Here is a 20,369-nt window from a genome sequence, read left to right as displayed (position 1 = left end):
TGACAGGATTCAGCTCTGCTCTCCTAAATTGCCCTGCACTTGCTAAATTTACTTACTAGAAAATTCTGAGCAAATATCTTGTTCCAAGGCAAACAGCAGTAAATCCACTGATTTTTTAATGAAGATTACACTTTCTAATCCTCATGGTAATGACAAACTAGTCTCCATTCAATATGCAATATTACTTGACAGTTTTAATCACCCAAGCTGTATTATATTTGCTACAGACTGATGCACTTGTCTTCCTAGATCTTCAGCGTGGAGAATCTAAGTAAAAGCAGCATAATGCCTGTTCTGCCTGTGGTTCTCAGTATGGGCCAGTTTTGCCAGCCACACTAGCTCACGGTAATGCCTTACTCTGTGAGGAGTCTCAGATCCAGAGAGACTATTAAACCAGAGCACAGCTGGCACAAGCTTGTCCCAAGTTTTTATTCCAAAGTTCCCAAATTCTAGTAATCATAGAGTCCAAAGGTAATGTACCTTCCTGATGTAGTTCCTTTTCAAGTAATTGCCCTTGTGCTCTCAAAAGCAGACAGCAAATGCAGCAACAGCCTTTCATAAACTAAGTTTTAACCCATACAGAAGTAAGGATGACCTTTCTACATTTACTCAGAATAATATTCAGCCAACTTTTACTACTACAAACACTGAAGTAAATGGTAAAACATCAAAAATTTGAGATGCTTGATAACACTGGAAAAAAAAAATTCCTTTACCTATCATGCTTTCCCAGTTACAAAGTGTCTCCATCCACAGTCTTCACATTGATAAAACTATTGAGAGTTTTGCCTATGTGCATGCTTTTTCTCCATGTAAATTAAAATGCTGCCACACCATTATATTTGAAGTTTTCCTTCCTCAGTCATTATTAGCCAAAAATTGTTCTGGTTACAGCCAGTTCTTGACACCAGTATCTTCCTTACAAAAACCTCCTAAATCCTGCAAAATTAGACTTGCAGATATATGGTTCTTTTTTGGCTGAACTACTGAGGAAATTAAGGTAAAATTTTGAAAATGACTGCTTTAGTCTATGAAGAAATATTCAGATTTGACAAAGTACATCATGTTTTACCTTGGTGAGATTTATCTGCATTACATTCCACAGAATGCAACTGATGGTACAGGGAACAGGTAGCTCCACCGTTTCCTGCATACCAAACTTAGCTAAATTGTTAGTTAAAAGTGATTCCATAGCAAACAGTCTCAGACGAGAGCTGCAGGATGGCCTTTCAGTTTCAACACTACAGTATTCAAACAGCATCTTGGATACTGCTGGATCCCACCCAAGAGAGCTGGGGAGCAAACCAGGAGACCTGAGGGAACCCAGGGCTGTGAGTTCAGTGAGGCCACCAAAGCAGGGAACGCTCAGAGAGGAAAAGCACGGGTCAGATGATCTGACTAGCACTTTGCTTTCCCATAACTTTTTCATTTCCTTTCTTGAACAACAGTTGTGTGTCAGGTGAAGGCCCTGAATTGTTTTTGTTGATTTGTGGAGACTAGTACTATGAAGTTGTCATTGTGAATTTGGATTTTAAAAGTCTAGTTCTTCTTTCAGGCACTTCTCAGATCTCCTTCTCAGAGCAATGTATTCTCCCCTCACAAGAATGGAAATGTCTATGTTCCCAAGGTACTGAACACAGGAAATCCATCATCTCAGCTTCCTGAATAATACGGGAAAGGTTTTCACATGAGAAACTTAGCTTCTGGATTCAGTAAAGATCTTCAGTTCCTTTCAGGAATTTGAGACAATCTCACGTAAGTATTCCATAATAAAAACTTTTTGTCTGCAGGAACACAAGCCAGTCCTTTGCCCTGAAGTGAATAAGAGCATGTAAGGGCACAGGAACTCTTGTGTAGCAGACCAAATCAGGGAATCTTGAATTCTGACTCTTTCTGAAATATTACCTGATTTAGTTAGCTTTTTACAAACTAGAGAGCCAAGTATTCAAACAGAAAGCTTCCTGCAAATATGAATTTGATATCATTCAAAGTTCTTTGGCTCTTCAAGATTCATATAGTACCAATGTCACCCACCCAAAGTTACCTTGATCAAATCGCTGCTGCTATGCAGGCATCTAATTCTGGAAGCCAAAGGAGGAGCTAGGAACACTGGCACTGCCTTAACGGTGTGGATACTTCATGACATTTTGTGAGGAAGCACTGAAAGCATTAATATTAAGCCCAGTGCTTTCACAGTCTGACTGTATCTGCTCCCATGCAAAGAAAGCACAGAGATTTTGCTGGTTTGGTTTGTCTTGTCTAAAACTTGCTACCATTGCCAAAGAGATGAAAAGTAGCCCAGACTCTACAGCTTTTACAGAGTTCTCCTTCTCTCTCCAGTCAGGTGTAGAGTTCAGAAAGGTAACCCTGGTACGGGTGGCATCTTTAGAGAAAAATAGTTTCAACATAAGGAAAATCAGGAGAGGAAATCTCCAGGTTTCTTAATGTCTCTTCATCTGTGAGAGGTAGCTGCTGTGGGAAAACATCCCTCCTTTCAGTAGCAAAAGGAATGAAAGGACTGTGCGCATGGTTTTGTGTCCTTAAAAAAAAATCTTGACTTAGAAGTAGAAGCATTTCTTCTTTTCTCTTCCTGGAGCCTTAGGAAGCTTGCTGAGGTCAGACATCTCCTTAATTGCTGTATGCAGGATTTCACCAAACAACCTCCAGCCATCAAAAGGCGCTTGCATGAGGTGACTTCTAAAAATAATACCTGCCTCCCACAACTGAAGCCAAATATACCTCCTATTCATGCTGGAGCAGAGTAAGAAACAAGAAGCGATGCTTGTGACAGCAAACGCAGCATCCTACAGAAAGTCCATAGAATGATTTTAAAATGGTATTTGATGTTTTGCTACTGTTGACTCCAGATGCATATTAACGGCTTTCCCCAGGACAGAAAGGCTATAGGTCAGGCAGAATGTGCAGTAAGGGCTGCAAAAGTGACATCAGAACCTTTTCATTGTAATGATCCAATTTTGTATCTGCTGGATTCCTTAATAGCCACAGCTTCTATGAGGATCAGTGTTATTTTATGAGGGAAGACATAGCACAATATACTAGAAAAGAGAGGGAGAACAGAGAGTAAAGATTCTCCACCAAACCTCAGAAATCTGTGCAAGGAGCTGCTTCTGCTAGTTTCGGGTAGGACAAAGTCTGTGTGCATGCTGCTTTTGCACTGAATGTGGAAAATTAGTTGTCACTCTAAAGTAGCCCATGGGTGTGACTGTTTAACAGAGCCTTGATGACAGAGCAATGTATGCATTTTTATACACAGCTGTTCCACATAAAGTAATGGGATAGTTATGCTTCTCCGAAATATTTTACCCATTATGGAGTGTTTAGTGACACCCCTTGCAATAGATGCAGATCAGAAAACAAAAGTAAATGACTTAAAACCTTGTCAATAAAAAAGGTAAGTCTCAAACTACTTGCATCAAGAGACCGCATGACGACTGAATTATTGTGGTATGGAAAATACTACAAGGGTAGAAACCGTGGGTCAAATGGATCCCACTAATACAGTGAAGCAGATGACTCATTTGTCAGTCCAGGCAAGAGGAAGAGTTGTTAATTTTGCCTGGTAAACACAATCTAGAATGGATTTTGGGGGGAAAAAGTTCTCATCATCCTTTCACTCAGCCAGGGAGTTCTGTTCCCTCGGAGCACAGCTATGTAAGCAGTTAATGTACAGTCAGCATAGCTGAGGGGACAAGTGCCACCACTGGGGTGGGGAACACAAGTGAGAATTCATCGCCTAAAGCACATTTTCCAAAATATGTTTCTATTTTGTAAGCATATGACTGGCCTCAAGAAGAATCTGTCTCTGTCCTGCTCCCTTTAGCTGCCAATCACTTGCCCCTTGGACTGCGCCACATCCGCCTGGCTGGCTGGTCTTGAGCATGGGAAGGAGGAGGAAAAGGGCAGCTGGGGGTGGGAGCAGCGACCTGCAAAGCGATAATTAATGGAAACCAATTATCGTTAGTGAAAACAACCAACAGTGAACCAGCTACCGTCTAAGGGGTCTGATAAGAGGGAACAGCTTTCTAATCAGAAGAGAGAGAAATTGAGAATGACTGAAACAGAGAACTGATCTGCCTATTATTTTACTACTTTCTTTATTGATTAAGCCACATCCTAAATAGGCTACTTGGACATTTCCTACTATGCAAAGTGGGTGAATAAAACAGGCTGGGAAAACCTCTTGCTCACAATCTCTCTATTCCTGGGGCAGGCAAATATTGTTGTACTGATTTAGTATTTTGATTACCAAGTCATTGGTATATATTCTGCATTTTTTTTCCTTGTGAAAGTGAGGAGAAAATAAGAGATCATTGTAAGATTACTTCTTTGTTACTCAGCAGATTTTTTTATGCCATCAATTAAAAACACATCTATTATAAATACACAGTATCCATCATTTAAATCAGGCCAAAGTTTTTAAAATGCCCTGTAAGATTTTCCATGTCAGAATAATTCAATCACTGTCATGTTTCCTTGATGCAACTATTTTGGGACTTAGCTTGTTCCTTGATAGGATTGTAATTAAGTCATTTACAGCAATTTTCAAATACATAGCTGTTACAGAAGGCAGCAAGGAAATGAAAAGGAAGAAAGGAATCTGAAGGCAGCCAATCTTTAACAAAAATATCTCCAAAAATGCATCTGAGGAATACATATTCAGCGATAAGTATTCCAGTCCATGTCTGGTAAACTCTCAGATAATGGCAGCATGGTAGGGTCACTGGGGTTCTATTAGCTCAATTAATGAGGAGTAAGATAAGGCTAACACCTAGCTCTTCAAACGGCTAAAGAAGAGAGCTGCTAGTAATGGAGTTATTAACCTTCACCAGCCATTGAATTTTGCCGCTGATTCAAACTCCATTTCCTAGTTCAGGCCTCCATTAATAGGCTGTTTATTATCCCTAATCCACATTGGGATCAGCTGCAGAAATATGAAAGCCCCATGTAAAGACCAAATAGTTAAAAAAAAAAAAATCTTTTTTCCATTCTGATTTTTTTCTTTTGTTCTCCACATATTCACAGATTCCATCTTAGAAATTAGAAACTACACTATCCTAAACTGTTTGATTATAGGTTCTTAGTAGTGTGATGAAAAACAAGTTTTAAAAATATTATATAAAAAGGTGACATAGTCGGGGATACAAGCACATCCTTTTGAAGCCAACTTTTTTTTTTCTTTTTTTGAAGTCCAACACTGGAAAACGCGTGTTGGAGATGCTAGCGCTATTTGTTTTCTGTACTGGGAAAGCACTTAGGATTGGACAAACAGGTACAACGGGAACAAAGGGAAGGAGCTGTTTTATCAGCTTGAGGAGAACTTTAACACAAACTTGGCTACAGTTTTAACTACAGAGATCTTGAGTTAAGGGGCCCATAGGCTTCTTCTTGCTGAGTTTATATACACTCAATTGAGATGTATGACACTTTGTATTTTTCAGCAAAAAAGACACTCTAAAAATAGTTACCATAATCTACACACACACACAAAACATTCTTCCAAAATCTGTCACAGTAACATCTATTAGAATATCAGCAATTATTAGGAAAACTGAATGCAATTCTGGTCGTCCCATCTTAGAAAAGAAGCAGTTACAATAACCAGAAAAGGTAGAGAAGAGGGAGACGGAATGACTGGAAGAATGGAATGACTTCCAGGTAAGGAAAGGATAAACAGACCAAGGCTCTGATGAGATGAAAGGTTCTGATATGAGATGACTGAATGGAGATATATGAGAGGTTTATAAAATCAGGAGTGTTAGGAGACGCTCAACAGGGAGCATTTATAACTATTTCTCATACTAGAAGGACTAAAGAACCTCAGAGAAATCCCCAGGCAAGAGGTTTAAAACAAACACACTGAAGTATGTTTCTGTGAAACTCAGTTAAAAAGTCAAACTCCTTTCCATATGATTTGGTGAAGGCCAAAAATATAATGTGTTGAAAAACGGATTATGAAGTCAATGAAAACGGGCTATTAGACACAGTGGTCCAGATGACCCTCTGGCTCAGGAAATCCTGAAACTGCTGATTGCCTTAAACTGGCCTGGGACCAGCAGACAGCTGGTCATGAACTGGCTGAAGCTAATTACAAGAGATATATAACAGATGACAATGTTGCTGGTGAATCTTAAATTTTAACTGTAAGTTTGGAAGAGAACAGTTGGTCTGCCTTATTCAATTTGTACTGTTAAGAAAACCCAACCTTGAGATTTACATTTTGCCTCTTTTTTTATGATGTGTCTCGAAGTACAATTTGTCCAGCTTTACTTTAAACATATATAAGGATGGAGAAGGGTATAAGCAAGATTTTTCAAGCTACTGAATACAGTCTTCTCTATATTAGAAATGTCCAGGGCTGAATGATATATTTTCTGTTATTGCTCAAGTATTCACAATAAAAAAAGCTAAAATAGCTATTTATACCTGTTTGGATGAGGAACTGAATTCAGTCCTTAGCAGTAGTAGTTCTGAGCTTCAGATGCCAACCTGTAATCGTATTTGGATTCCCACTTACCTTAGGCACTAAGGGGTTAATGGTGTTCTTTTGCTAGATAGCTGAGAGACCACTAATACATTCAGCTTCTTATTTGCCCTAAAGGCTGCCACAGTTCAATACGATCAGGATCCTGTCCACTTAAGCAGTAACTGCTTCACAGGAAGGAACGCAGAAGGCATACATGTCTTCTCTGAGTACAGAAAGGGAAGTGCTACGGGAAGACAGGTTTTGTCTGATACAAGCCAGGTTTTCCTGCATTGGTCTGTAAGCAAGTCTTTGCTCTACTGCAAATTCTAATTTAAGGAAAACCTCATACCTTACATTTTCAGTGGGAAATGAATTATTTTCCTTTTTGTTCCAGGGCAGTTCTTTGGATGCAGTGGCTGATGCCGTATGAGTTTTTTTATTATTACATTTTAACAAACTTTATAGCCTATTTTGTTTGTTTTCAAATAACTTTATTTTCCTTCTTTTCGACCATCAATTACTAGGTTTGTTTTTCTTTCCATAAGATGGAGGAGCCAGGAGACTGATCCTGCTCAATGCTGTATAATTTAGTATTATGTATACTAGCTTTATGAGGTGGGAGTCAGATAAAACATAGTATTTGAACACTAACCATTTATTAACTCTAAGGAATAGATTTATGACTTGACAACCAGACAATAACTCCATGTTCTGATCAGCCAAAGAGGTCTACTTTGAGTTCAAAACACAGAATAACATACTCTTTCACAAATAATTTTGTTTACTGATGTGACTAGATTTTAATAATAAACTTGATATATATGTAAATTTATTTTAATCTAATTTCATCAACAGAGCCCTCCTAAAATTGAGACTTTGTAGATTGTTCTGTGTCTGATTTATAGATTTCTGCATCCTATTCCCAGATTGATTTCCAGGCTATAATTCTATCAGGGTTTTCTCCTGATGTCAGAAACACTACCTCTGCAGATAGTGTTTTATAACTAGCATCACAACTGAAGCTGAATTACTGCCCTGCTATCCTATGCTGCAATATGTCCTGTTGTTTATAATCACCCTCTCTTCCTTATATACCTACTACTTTAGTTTCAAGGAAAATATCAGCTCCAAAATCAATCATCAGGTAGCATGATGTTTATTTTTGTCCCTTACTTCAACCCCTGTATAAAACAGTAAGGGCCAAATTCTTAATGCAAATTTGAATGTACAGAGCCCTTTAAAGAGAACAGAAGCTGAGCAAATGGATGAGTGCAAAATTTCTACACACAGGATTTTATAACCAGTTGTTCCTCCTCGCTTGCTAAGGTCTCAGTTCCGTAAAGGAGCACGCTGCAGACAAATGAATATTCACATTGATCTCATGTATTCACATATGTGTTTAGGGACTCAGGACCTACTTTATAAATGCATATGAAGAATATTCCATGGGAAATGATATTTAACTGAATCTAGCATAAGTTTCAGAATCATTCTCCTTTTTTCATGAAATGGATTTCTGTTTAAGATGTATTTTGTATTATTTTTAATAAATAAAACCACTGCTGTTTTCACATACTTCCCTTTCCAAGCCTTGATGGCATGACTGCTAGCTCCCTCCCTTTTCTCTCTCCTTTTATCTCTCTCCAACTCAGTCTGACCCTCTCAGTTCTTTCCACTGTACCCTGTACGGGGTGGGGAGGTTGAAGGCAGCCACATGGAAGACACGGGAAGAGTAACTTTGCCAGCTTAAACATATATGTGGTTAATACACCTTTTCCAGTACTGGTTCTTAGATAAGAATAAGCCTCTTGGAAGCATAAAGGCTACAAATTTCCAACGTGTGCCTTTGGGGCAGCCACTGTGTCAGCCAATGGCATGGACTGAACCAGGAACTTCTGGAGGGGAAGGGAAAAAGCCTCTCAGCTTTGACAAGCAGACCAGCATTTCAAACCCTCAGCACCTCTGCACCAGCTGACAAGAGTAACCCCATTTATTCGCCTGGCAGTCTAACAGTTCTCTTTTGATGCTCATTTCTCTTATATTACATTTCTGAATGCTTCATTATAGCTCAAATAAAATGTAATTCATATGTTGTTTTTAATTATTTCACAAAACCCAAAAGTCTCATAATGAGCTCCTCGCAATACTAATAAATTCCATGATGCTATGCCAATCCTGAACTAAGAAGATGTAGATCCCCTCCTGCTGCAAATAAAATACACCTTCTGATATAATCCAACCTTTAATCCACTTCTTATGGTTTGCCTTTAGAGGCAACTCAAACAAATAACCAGAGAAACAAACCTTTAGTCTTTCCCACAGTTTGGCCATCTGGAGGATTTGTAAGGCCAATGCTCTATTTCCTACTCCCTGGGAATGAGACCCCTTTTCTAGCTCTGGAAGGAGCTGTCTGTACGATGTCAGTAAAGCTCTGTATCTTCCCATAGTCTTATTTTTCACACATGTAATGTCATAATTGCTAAATCTATACCTCACCTGTTTGGAATAATTCTTGCTCTTTGCAGCTGTTCTCCCTGCTCTACATCTCTTGGGAAGTCACAAAGCACCCAACCGTTGGTCACGCAGTCTAGTGTGTTCAGACGTTCTGCCAGGATCTTTACAACAAGGTTGTCTGGGACTGTAAAGGATTAAAAAGACAATATTTATTTTGTATGCGGGGTCTGCAATTAAGCAAGAAATACACTACTCTTCCTGGTTAGACTGCTACATGAACTAAAACACAAAAAGATATTTATGTTTATGTTTGATACATTTCTGGAGATAGGAGTTACTGTTGACTTTGTTGACTGTGCTATCACAGAAGCCTCATCAGAAGCCATAGGTCTACAGCAAAGTAGTCGGTAAAAACCGATGCCTACATAATTTTACAATGTACTTTTTCTCTCAACCACACTAGGCTGATGTAACAATGAACTGTGCGATACAATCTTATAAAAATGCAAAAATAATGACTGGAGTTGTATAAAAGAAACTATAAAACAGAAGAAAAAAGAATCTGTAGCATACTGTACTTAACTTAGCAGATGATAATGGTTCTGCCACAGAAAGCTAGATGTGGTATTTCTGATTTGCCCAAAGGCTTGAAGCTTTTATAACTGAAAATAAATTTCAAAAATGTATTTCAGCTACTGTAATTACTGCATTGATGACTCCCTAATTTTAGTGATAAAAGTTCTCTTTATTACTATTTATCTATAGTGCAAGAGAGTAACATCAGCGAGACTCTGACTGGGCTTAGAATTACTATGCAGCTTTTTAATTTTATTTAATGGGACACACTGGTAAAGAGGTATCCATCATATTTTCACTATAGCCTTCATAAAGTAAAATATTTCAATCAAGACGTTTAACTGTCTTTTTTTTTTCTTTTTCCCCACCTTTTTTTTTAACAGAAGAATTAAATGGTCAGGTCCAACAAGAGCGTCTATCAATTTTCAAAGGACTCTCGCAGTGTTCTGGGTTCAGTGTTAAATAACCACAAAAAAAAGTCAGCAAAAACACTTCAAGCTACTTCCTGGAGAAGCAGCCAAAACAATTTTCAAGAAGCAATGAGAGTCCCTCCTCTTTATTTGTACAGTATGTCTAATACACTGTTGCCTCTACTGGAAACAAGCAATAAAATTCACTACATAAATCCACATCATGCAATGTTGATGTTTTGATACTCATCCTGCCATTGCATCTGCGCACAAAAATACAACTAGAATTCCTTGCAGAAGAGTGTATGCGTCAAATTTCTAACAATGCAATTTGCTTTAGGAATAGCTGACAGGTATGTGCCTGTATTTTAGTAGAGTATATTATTGTCAGCGCACATTTATAGCCTGGCATACAAGCAGGTTTTAAACAGCTATAATAGAATCCATTTGCTTCCTGAAATTTAACATTTCCTAAAAACTTATACCTCTATCATAAAATTCATTACTTCTCCTTTAAATAATCAAATTACTGAGTTTACAGAATTGCACTCAGGATTCAATGTACCAGCAAAAAGAGAGGAAAACCACAGGGAATTAATTAGAAAACAGATTAGTGTATTAATTGAGGAAATCTACTTCACATTATAAAAAAACAAGTTAAGTAGAGTACTACCTCCAGCTGCTAAAAGAAAAGGGGAATGGAACACAATCATTACCAGTTACTTGACAGAGTGCAAAATGACAGTGCAAAAGTAGGCATTCCTTTTAAAATGAGATTCATAAAATTAACTACACAATACTGAAGCAGAAAGCAAAAATGTTATTAGACAGATGATACCCATCTACCTAAGACCTCAGCTCCAGGCAGACATACAGGGGATAGCAGGATAATATCGGTGCTCTTTGCAAGTAAATTCTTCTCTCTACCCTCCAAGTTACATGAACTAATATAAAACCAAGAAGTTCCAGCAGCAGAAAAAAAGGAAAAACAATATCCCACGTTCTCCTTCCCCAAAATGTGTTATATACAAAGATTGACGGAATTATCCTGGTACTTCTGAATTTCCGGCTGCAGCAAACTTCCAGTCTCAATGCACATCATTTTATCCCGATTCCTATTGGAATCATTAACATGGATTTACTAAGAGGCCAAATCTATGTGATTTTTTGAAACATTTTCAGAATGCTTAAAGGCAACTTTGCAAGGGAGTTGAATGAGACCTACAAACCCTTGACCAGAACCCCATTAAAGTAGGTTTCTGCTGCCAGAGCTGACAGGAGGCATTTCTCACTCCTGTAAGACAAACAGGGAATCAGGGCAGAGGCTGAAAGCCCCAGGAATGGCACAAAGAAATAAGTGGTATGTTTGCTGCTGGGCTTCCAGCAGATCTTAGAAGACTCCCCAGTTTCGGGGCCCAAATTGCTTCCATCTTACATATGGGAAGGAGAAACCCTACACCCTAGAAGAAAACTCTGAAGATATTTTGATGAGAACCAGGCACCATCTCTTCTATCTGATCACATCGCATAGGTCTTCTGTGAAGACCGGTATCAAATTCCTACACTTTGGTGGCTCTTTTTGAACAAGACTGAAGCAACCACAAGAGGAAAAACATTGTAACGGGATGAAGTAACAATTAACTAATGGTCCAGCTAATAGTATGCCAGGTAGTTCTTGAGTAATCCTAGGTATATGTGGCAACCCTGAAATGTTTATAATTTCAGTGACAACTGATGAGAAAATATCAGCAATGCACTTTAGATTGTACACTCTTGTATGCATATACATCACTGAATAATATAGATGCTTACATATTTTCTGTGTCTCCCTCTAAAGCTTGATGGTGAGAAATAAAACATAAACAAGTCAGACAGCAAGCTCTGCTTTCCTCTTGATTAGCAAACATACCTATCACTTCAACACAATAGGGGAACATAGCTTGTTGGCTGTTCAGTGGCATTACAAAGTACATCAGCTGCCCTTGAACAGGAACAGTCACACTTAAAACAGCTGCATTAAAGCTGTAAAACATCTTCCGCAGACCAGCGGAATAAAAAGGGGGAAAAAAGGAAGAAAGAAATCAGTATTTTTCTTATTTTGCTGATGTACAAACTGAGTAGGTAATGAAGAACTCTGCAGTATGGTATTCCTTTGCACCCATGTGGAACTGCCTCTTGAATGCAATGGAAATTAATAACCTGTAATTGGAGTGGCACACAGTCTGCAAGTAACTAGCCATGGGTCTCCCAGCCTCAAGCACATGACCCAGAGGGCTATCTAGCAAAGTAAAATTTAGAGCTTTTCTGATGAGACAGTCAATCTACACGTTTTAAGAGGATTATGAAGCACAAGAGCTTTGAATAATCAATTCCTTTTCAACATAAGCTTGTGTGAGTTTCCAACTCTGTCTCTGAAAGTTGGGGGAATGAGGCTCTAGAGAGATTTTACTTTATCGTTAGAGAAGTCCAAAGATAAGTTTCTTGTAAAAATTACAATTTGCTAGCAAAGAGCTATATCCTATTAGGTAATGTGGGAGCACATCTCTATTAAGGAGAGAAATGAAGGTAGAGGAGTAAAATTCAACCCACGGAAGCAATGCTGCAGAGCAGCAGAGCTACAGTGATACCCTGTGTGGCAAGACTGTATGTAGCTGTGGACTAAGGTCATGGGGAACCTCAGAGATGGCAGAACTGGGCCACAACCAGCTCCATACAGAGATGTAATTCATTCATGCATACGTTCTTGCTTGATGTCAAAACCACACACCATATCTACTTTATCCCACAGCCTGTTTGGACCATTTTAAAGGTCTAGATTACACAGCTGAATTAGTAGATGCGGACCTAAGGAGTGATCTAATCCTTTGAAGGGTAAGATCAGACAGGGCACAGGGAACAGAAGCTTAAAGTATGCCTATTCACACTGGAACTGCTGTGTGGACACCTAGAGATCTTCTGTCTCCAGGACTGTCAATCAGCACTTCCAGTAGGTCCATTTAAAAAATAATTTTACTCCGCAGAGCTTCAAAGTTTTTCACAAGTAAAAGGTACTTCTCATGAAAAGTTCTTTCTCATGAATCTCACAGGAGTGTGGCCTATTAGCTCTTACCCAACCCACAGATTTGCAGGACTAATAGAGGACCATAACAGGCAATCAACTGACAAAATCATACCATCTGCTCAAGACAAAAGTAACAGAACATTAAAGGCAGAATCCGAAAGGCAAAAACACTGCTTGAGATTACAAGGCACTACTCTCCAATAGTTCCAATGCAGTCAGTGCTCCAAGCTATATAATTATCATATTTAAATTGATTCCTCCTCCATATATTTCCCTTTAAGACAGACTTTTCAAGGGTATTGACTCACTTCTCCAAACCTATAAATCCTTGGTTCTAAGTACAGCACAAATGCACTGGCAGACATAAATTCAGCTTTGTCAGCTTTGTGCTGCAAAAAATTTAAGGTCCTTTTGACAATATTGTCCATTTACCCTTTATCTTTCTCTTGGAGATTTTTTTTCAGTTAGGCCTGAAGACTTTCACTGCTAATTCAGATGCCTGAGGCTTGATCCCAGTACTTGACAGTTAACATCTTGCCCTAAGTATAAGCTACTGCCAAAGGCTACTTTGTCCTGTCAACTCTAAATTTAGCAAAGTGTGAGATTCGAATATCTTATTGCGCTATAAATTCTGGATTATTCACAATGGGTCATTTTATCTGAGCCTTTCAGAGAAATATTCTGTTTCCTTGCTCACCTTACGGTCCTCAGAGATCACATCAATTTGCTTCTAATGTGTGTGAATGATCCAATAGTGATCGACCGTGATGTAGTTTGACCAATATCTTGGTTTAATCCTGCCAATACACCAGACTCGTGATAACAGGATTTTTTTTTTTTTCTCATTTCACAGCACACAGCCAAGTTCATCTACTGTAAATAATAAAAATGATCCCAACGTGTTTTCAACGCAAATAACAGAGGAGAAAAAGAGCGATTTTTGCCCAGATGCAGCAAGGCGAAGGAGGCCGGGAGGGGGCCGGGGTGGGGGGGGGGCCGCGGGGGTGCCCTGCTGCCGCGGGACTCGCCCTGCCCCTGCCCGGCGCCGCCCGCCCGCCCGCGCCGCCGCCGCCGCCGCCGCCCTCGTTGGTTGTTCTCTACCGCCACCTGCCGGGCGCGGCGGGCGCCGCAGGCAGCGCAGCGCGGCTCGGCGGCGGCCGCCTCCGCTGCGGTCGTGACTTGAACGCGCGGATGATCCGCGGCCGCCGCCCGCGGAGCCTGCTCGGGAGACGTCTTAGTCTTCCTTAATTACAGATACCCGCTGGTTCGGTCACGAAACACCTCTGAACGTCGCTATCTGCTGATTTGGGAGCTAACGTGAAGGCAGGAAATGAAGAGACAAAAATAACAATACTGATGTGGCGTTTGCAAAGTATCGTAACACTTATTTAGTAATTTCATCAAATGAAATATTTATACGGAATTGCTACTACGGTCTCCGCTCATACACATTTTATATATAAACACTGCTGAGAATGACATCTCGTAAGAATTGGAATAATTGTTTTAACACAGTAAAATAAATAACAATAAAATATTTCATTTCTACATTTTTAGGTATTTTTCTGTCTTGGAATATATTGGAGGTTTGGGGTTTTTTTGAGGTTTGCTGTAATTTAGAAATAGAAATCAGCTGTATCAAAGAGGAAGTGATGACATTTTAAAGCACGTATGATCCCAAATCATCAATCAAATATACATGATAAATTAAGGCTTTCAGAAATGCATGTTACAGTGAAAGGAGCGCATCATTCCTTCCCACAGCTCCCGAGCCAGAGCTTCAGGAATCTACGTCCTGATCACATTTAGTGACCAGTTAAGCTTCCAGCCCCCCCTGCACTGCTTTACCTGTCAGTGGCATCTTCAGATCTAGCAATGAAAATTCAGTCCACATTGGGAACCTGACACAGAGACACAAAAAGCCTTTTTTTCCCTTAAAATATCTCCTGCAACATTTTCAGTGTCTCTGTGTATTTGCCTAATGACAGAAGCTATCCGAGCGCCACGGGGGATCTAGCGGGCTGACTCCGGGGTCAGGATCCGCACGCCTGGGTTCGCGCCCAAGCTCTCTCCCCGACGGAAGCATGGCCCGAGGGAGCCGGGTTGTCTGCCTCAGTTTACCCACCTGCTAGACAAAGATTACTCTGAATTACCTCACAGAGATGTTTCTAACTTGAAAGTTCCTGAGCTTAGGAAGAAACCATAGATTTGTACTATTTCTTTTTACTCCTTTAGCTTCTGCAGAGATAATACAGCTACACACAAAACAGCAGCTCAGTTCTAACCCAGCTAATCCATCATGGTCAGACTGTTTCCTCCTTATTTTTAAACTGGTTTAGCGCCACTGCAGAGTCCAGGGCTTGTGACAGGACAGAATTTGCTCTACAAAAATGTTTTTTACAATAATAATATTCGAAAAGAATAGGCTTAGTCTGATACCAAGGGAAAAAAAAATCTTTGCTTTCTGAACCACACATTGGTTTACCATGGGATGCTAAAGAGGATGTTAACGGGTTTGTTGCCCCTTCTTAGTGCTGCCTGGCGCCAGCATGCACGCCAGCTCCGTACCAGTGGTATCAGCTGCTCTGTCTCTCCCCTTGCTGTTCCCCCAGTACAAACCACCCTCACGGAAGGGGCTTTCAGCCCTGTAAACTGAACAAATTAGGAAGGGGCAATCAATCCAGCACCAGCCTGGCTCATTTTGCAGTCATGTAAAGAACAGTGAATGAATGCAATGTTTCGAAAATGTAAAGCATGAACAAGAGCAATTACATGTTTTGCTTGTCTTAAGAAAAAAAAAGTCTATTTCATACAGGGGCCTAATCCTGTATCGATGGCACCCAGTGACTTTGAATTTAAACTCCAAAGACCATAAAAGGGAGGCTGCTAATATGCAACATGTTTTCCCTTCCCGCTGTCTTAAAAAACCTCATGTGATTTCTCCATCCCAAACTCCAAATAGAAAAGCAAACAGAATCTAAGTCAGCAGTCTTTTGCTCATCAGCTAGTAGTTTATTCAGCTAGGCTGCAAGAAGAGTAGCAAAAAAAGGGAAATAACCCATCCCTACGTTTTTTCAAGAATGACTGTCAACAATAAGGATCCAAATAAATATAAAAGATTAACACTGTGCATTTATATTGTGCTTTGCTGCTTAAAAGTCCCTGACAATCATCGGGCCCAGTCTTGCCAAGGGCTGAGATCCCAAACTTCACTCGAATCCATGAGGGTTTTGTGGCACTTTGGTGGTGCAAAATATGGAACTTTATAACTTAAACCCTGTCTTACCCCCTTACTCATGCAAACCCATTTCTCCCGCAGCACTATCCCTGTCAGTCAGGATGACTAAGTATTGGAGTATCTTTACCCCAACGACAATAATAACGAGGAACACTGTTGCAAAACCAGGAGACTGGTAAAATTTATACATCCATATCCACTAACTGACTGATCACCACCATTGCTCCAGAAAACAACCTCACTAGAATCTTTTAAATAAAATCATGTACACCATATATTTCTTCTGGGCTGGCTTCCAGCATTTTTATCTTAAATAGGATGGCCTTTAAAAATATCTTTGTAGACTGATTCTCTCCACTGTTACTTCAGACCTGAATACCTGGTAACTAGATTTGTCAATTTTGGTTGCTGCATATCGTACAGAATAAAGAGAATATATTCCGCAATATTCAAATAAAGAAAAAGGGGACTCTGATTTATTATATTGTAGTGATTCAATACACACACAGAAAGAAAAGTAAAATTCAGGAAAGAAGATGATGACTTACTGCCTTCATGTAAAACTTTCTAGTCTACAGCCCTGTATTTTTTATTAAAGTATCGACACCTTAAAAGAAAGAAAAAAATATATATATATATATATATATATATATATATATTTAAATTTTATTTTGTTCTCTTGACCACCAATTTTCTCCTGGTAGGAAAAAAGACTGCTACCTATTTTCCATAAAAAAACCTTTGTAGCAGTCCCAGTGGAAAAGTCAAAAGTTTGACTTGAAAAACGGAGCTACTTCAAAAGCATTGTCAAACAGAGGTGAAGGTTTCTTAAAAATGCATAAATTAAAGAACGGTGTATTCATAAATATCTCCGTAACTTTACACAGTATATTTGTGATGGAGGTACATATATAGGTGAACATATAGTGTTATTATAAAACTAACAAATAAAACAAAAAATCAATTTGTTTATCAGTTACTGTTTGGACTCTGTGTGCGTGTGCATGTGTGTGAAAAATGAAAGAAAAATGGAGAGTTTTTTTCAATAATAAAAAGGAAGTTGCACTGCAGGGCCCCTAAAGCTTGTGAAAAATTAAACTCGACGGATTCAAACTGTCCTATTTCCACTTCAAAAGAGAAGAGGCACTGAGCTCTTCCCAACTTATCTTCAAACGCCCAGCACCCTAGAAAGTTTCTTTAAAAAAAATAAAGTCTCTAGTTCCCCCAAGCACTGTACCCGTTACTGTAGCTGCTGTCTCTCCCTCTTCTAATTATACCCATGTGAGTCTATTAATCAACTTGTAAATTATTTAGAGAGCCATGCGCTGTCTTCAGCTAGTACAAACACGCTGCATGCAAAGGCTTGCTGAAAACCAATGGAGCTCCCAAAGGGTCTCTCCAATGTTCAGACAGCTTGCAGCTCGCCAGTGCAGCGCTGTTAAAAACAAGAAATAACACTAAGCTTACCTCCTCAGATATAAAGATTTACTCAGGCTTTCAACTCTGAAACTCTTTGCAAGTTTTTAACAAAGAGGAAGCTACTCTATTGTCAAATCCTTACTTCACACTTAGTGATGAGAATATTAATTTGATGTCAAAAAAAAAACAAACCCAAAAAGCCCCAATGCTTCAGCGAGGCTGTGATCACAATCACCAGGGGACCCCAACTTTCAGAGGCTACACCAAAAAGCACCCCTTTAAAACCATTCCAATTTAAAATACAGGGAAAATCTACATTTGTACAGTAATAGTTTTTATTAGAAAATAGGAGAAATTAGGGAATTCCAGATTTTACCCCCCACATGCAGAATGCCATTGGGGACAGCTTCAGATATTACTACTTAGAAAAAGGAAGGGGGAAAAAACAACACAGATTGTGTGTGTTCAACTCTAACAGGCTGCAAACAGCGGGATGTTATCTGTCTTCTATGAATCAGCTCTCTTTACCACCTGAATCTTCATTTTTGGTGGAGAAAACCAGTACCCAAACTAACAGCAGTTCTCCCAGCTGAAAAGCAGAATCTTACTGTTTGGGGGTGTTTTTTCCCCCCCCCCGCATTTCATGCTGGTTTTCTGTCCTTTCATTTTTCTTGGCTCCATTTACTGCAGCTTTGCAAACAGATATATTAATTAGCACTAATCACGTCACGCTATTTCACCATGAAGACATGGAAAATTCAACAGAATGACATGCAAATTTCTGTTCATCTGACTGATAACCTGTCCTATTCTTGTGATGACCACAGTGCCAAAATGCTGCCACTTGTATTTGCATTAATAAAATGGAAACATCTCATGTGGCAAATGGCAGGGACTCAAAAGAAAACCAAACAAACTGCTTCTTGCAGTTTATGTTCTCCTGGGGTATCAAATTCTGATGGACATCTTAAAAATGGTGATCATAGATATTGCAGATGCAGCATTAAATTAATGTGGGCCCATGATCTCAATGAGACAGGTCCAGGACGCAGTCTAGCCCTCCTCAGAACTGCCATGGTCCAGGGACACAAACTCTGCATAAAGGTCTTCTTCAAGCCAACGGGTCTGTGAATGGCCTACCTACATGTGCGTCATTTGTCCACAGCCTGAAGTACCAGAAGGGGAGGACCAGTCTACAGAACAGTCTCTTCACCTCATTTTAGAAGGAATCAAACTGAATGAATTGATTTATGTCAGTTCTCTTGCAGCCTGGGGGGTTTGGGGTCACTAAGCTAGCTTCTTGCTCCAAACATGAGTTCTTTTAGGCCACCCAAGCGAACAGAATGTGGTAAATCTTGCCACGGCATTAGCACTACTGAACAAGAGACAGAACGAGAGTTGAAACTGGAGTTTAACATGGTAAACTGGTATCAAACTCCAATTTTTTGCCCAGAGTAAATTCAGCAATAATTGCCCAGTACTCAGTGAAAACCACAGTATCCTAAAGGAAAAGTCAGTGCATTTCACTGTGCAAAGAACAACTCTGTGTCTATGATGACAGAAAGCAGTCAGGTTGCTGAACTTTTCACTGAAAACATATTTTTAAATATATATATATTTAAATATACCAACTGTAGAATAGGATGACTTGGGAATTTAAAAATTAATGGGCTCAAGGATATTTACACTGCCTTCATTAAGCAAAATAAATCACCCATACACAAAATGGAGGAGTTTGAAAAAGCAAGAGCTAGGATCTTCAGGAGACGGAGAACACTAGAAAATGGGAATGCACTGAGTTTCCTTCTGCAGTGAATAATAGAACTGCCTGGGCTCTTCTTGAGATGTAGTATATATAAAGAAACCATACAGGAATAAACAATACAAAGAATGTTTGTGAATCCTAAAAACTAGAAATCTGAGTAAGTCAACCAGAACTAGAACAGAAGAGATAGGGGACAGCTGCAATAACTCAATAAAAAGTTAGCTCCGAATAAGCTAGTTTTTATGCCTTTTTATGACACCACAATGTATCATGTGGGCACATCCTAAATGACTTTAACTATATGCAATCAGTTGTGCCCACAGGAAGGGAACCCATACTGAGATCAGTCCCCAAGGCAATCATTTAAAGAATATATGAGGCATACCTCAAGCTTTTATGACACTAGTTTGATTTTGACTGGTGATAATTTGATAGCCACATTTCTCATGGTCTGTCCTTGGTAGCAGGGTATTGCACTGTGATGGTATCACCTGCATGATTCCCTGCCCAGAGGAAGGACTAAGCTTGCTTGGTGCATAACTAGAAAAGCAATGAAATTTTTCATCAAGTTGTAACTGCTTTTCCAGTTATAAACATTGTCTGTTACTGGCTAAAGTAGCTCTATTCACATGTGATTTTCTTGAGACTGTATGTAGTCAATAATAATGCAAGAACCTGTTAATGCAATCTGTAATAATGCAATCTCTGTTTTAACCTGGTTGTGACTCTGTACCAAAACAGCAAAGACTCTTTGCCCATTTTCCTCCTCAGTACACTATGTTCTTTCATTTTCTCCAAGGCTTTTTATGAGGGCAGTAATGAATTCTTGTTAGTGTTTACTAATGTAAATTCATTCTTTGTTATCCCTGGGAGAGGAGGATTAGCCAAATGACAGAACTTATTATTTCTGGTATTGCTATATAATATTTATTTTTATTCAGCCTTTAATTTTGTAGTATGTC

At 39.3% G+C, this 20,369-nt stretch overlaps 1 protein-coding gene across 1 annotated transcript in view; it reads right to left on the bottom strand.

The window, feature by feature from the left end:
• The window catches only part of AK8 (adenylate kinase 8), a 72,495-nt gene that overhangs the window by 20,794 nt on the left and 31,332 nt on the right, over positions 1-20,369 (bottom strand). The window contains exon 11 of the mRNA XM_067308882.1: positions 8,981-9,122. Within this exon, the coding sequence (XP_067164983.1) occupies positions 8,981-9,122 (142 nt within the window). The remainder of the gene's footprint in view (positions 1-8,980; positions 9,123-20,369) is intronic.

Source organism: Apteryx mantelli, chromosome 21, assembly GCF_036417845.1.
Source record: "Apteryx mantelli isolate bAptMan1 chromosome 21, bAptMan1.hap1, whole genome shotgun sequence".
NCBI classification, from domain to species: Eukaryota; Metazoa; Chordata; class Aves; order Apterygiformes; family Apterygidae; genus Apteryx; species Apteryx mantelli.
Note: the sequence above shows the minus strand (reverse complement) of the source record. Positions and strands in the feature narration are given on the sequence as shown.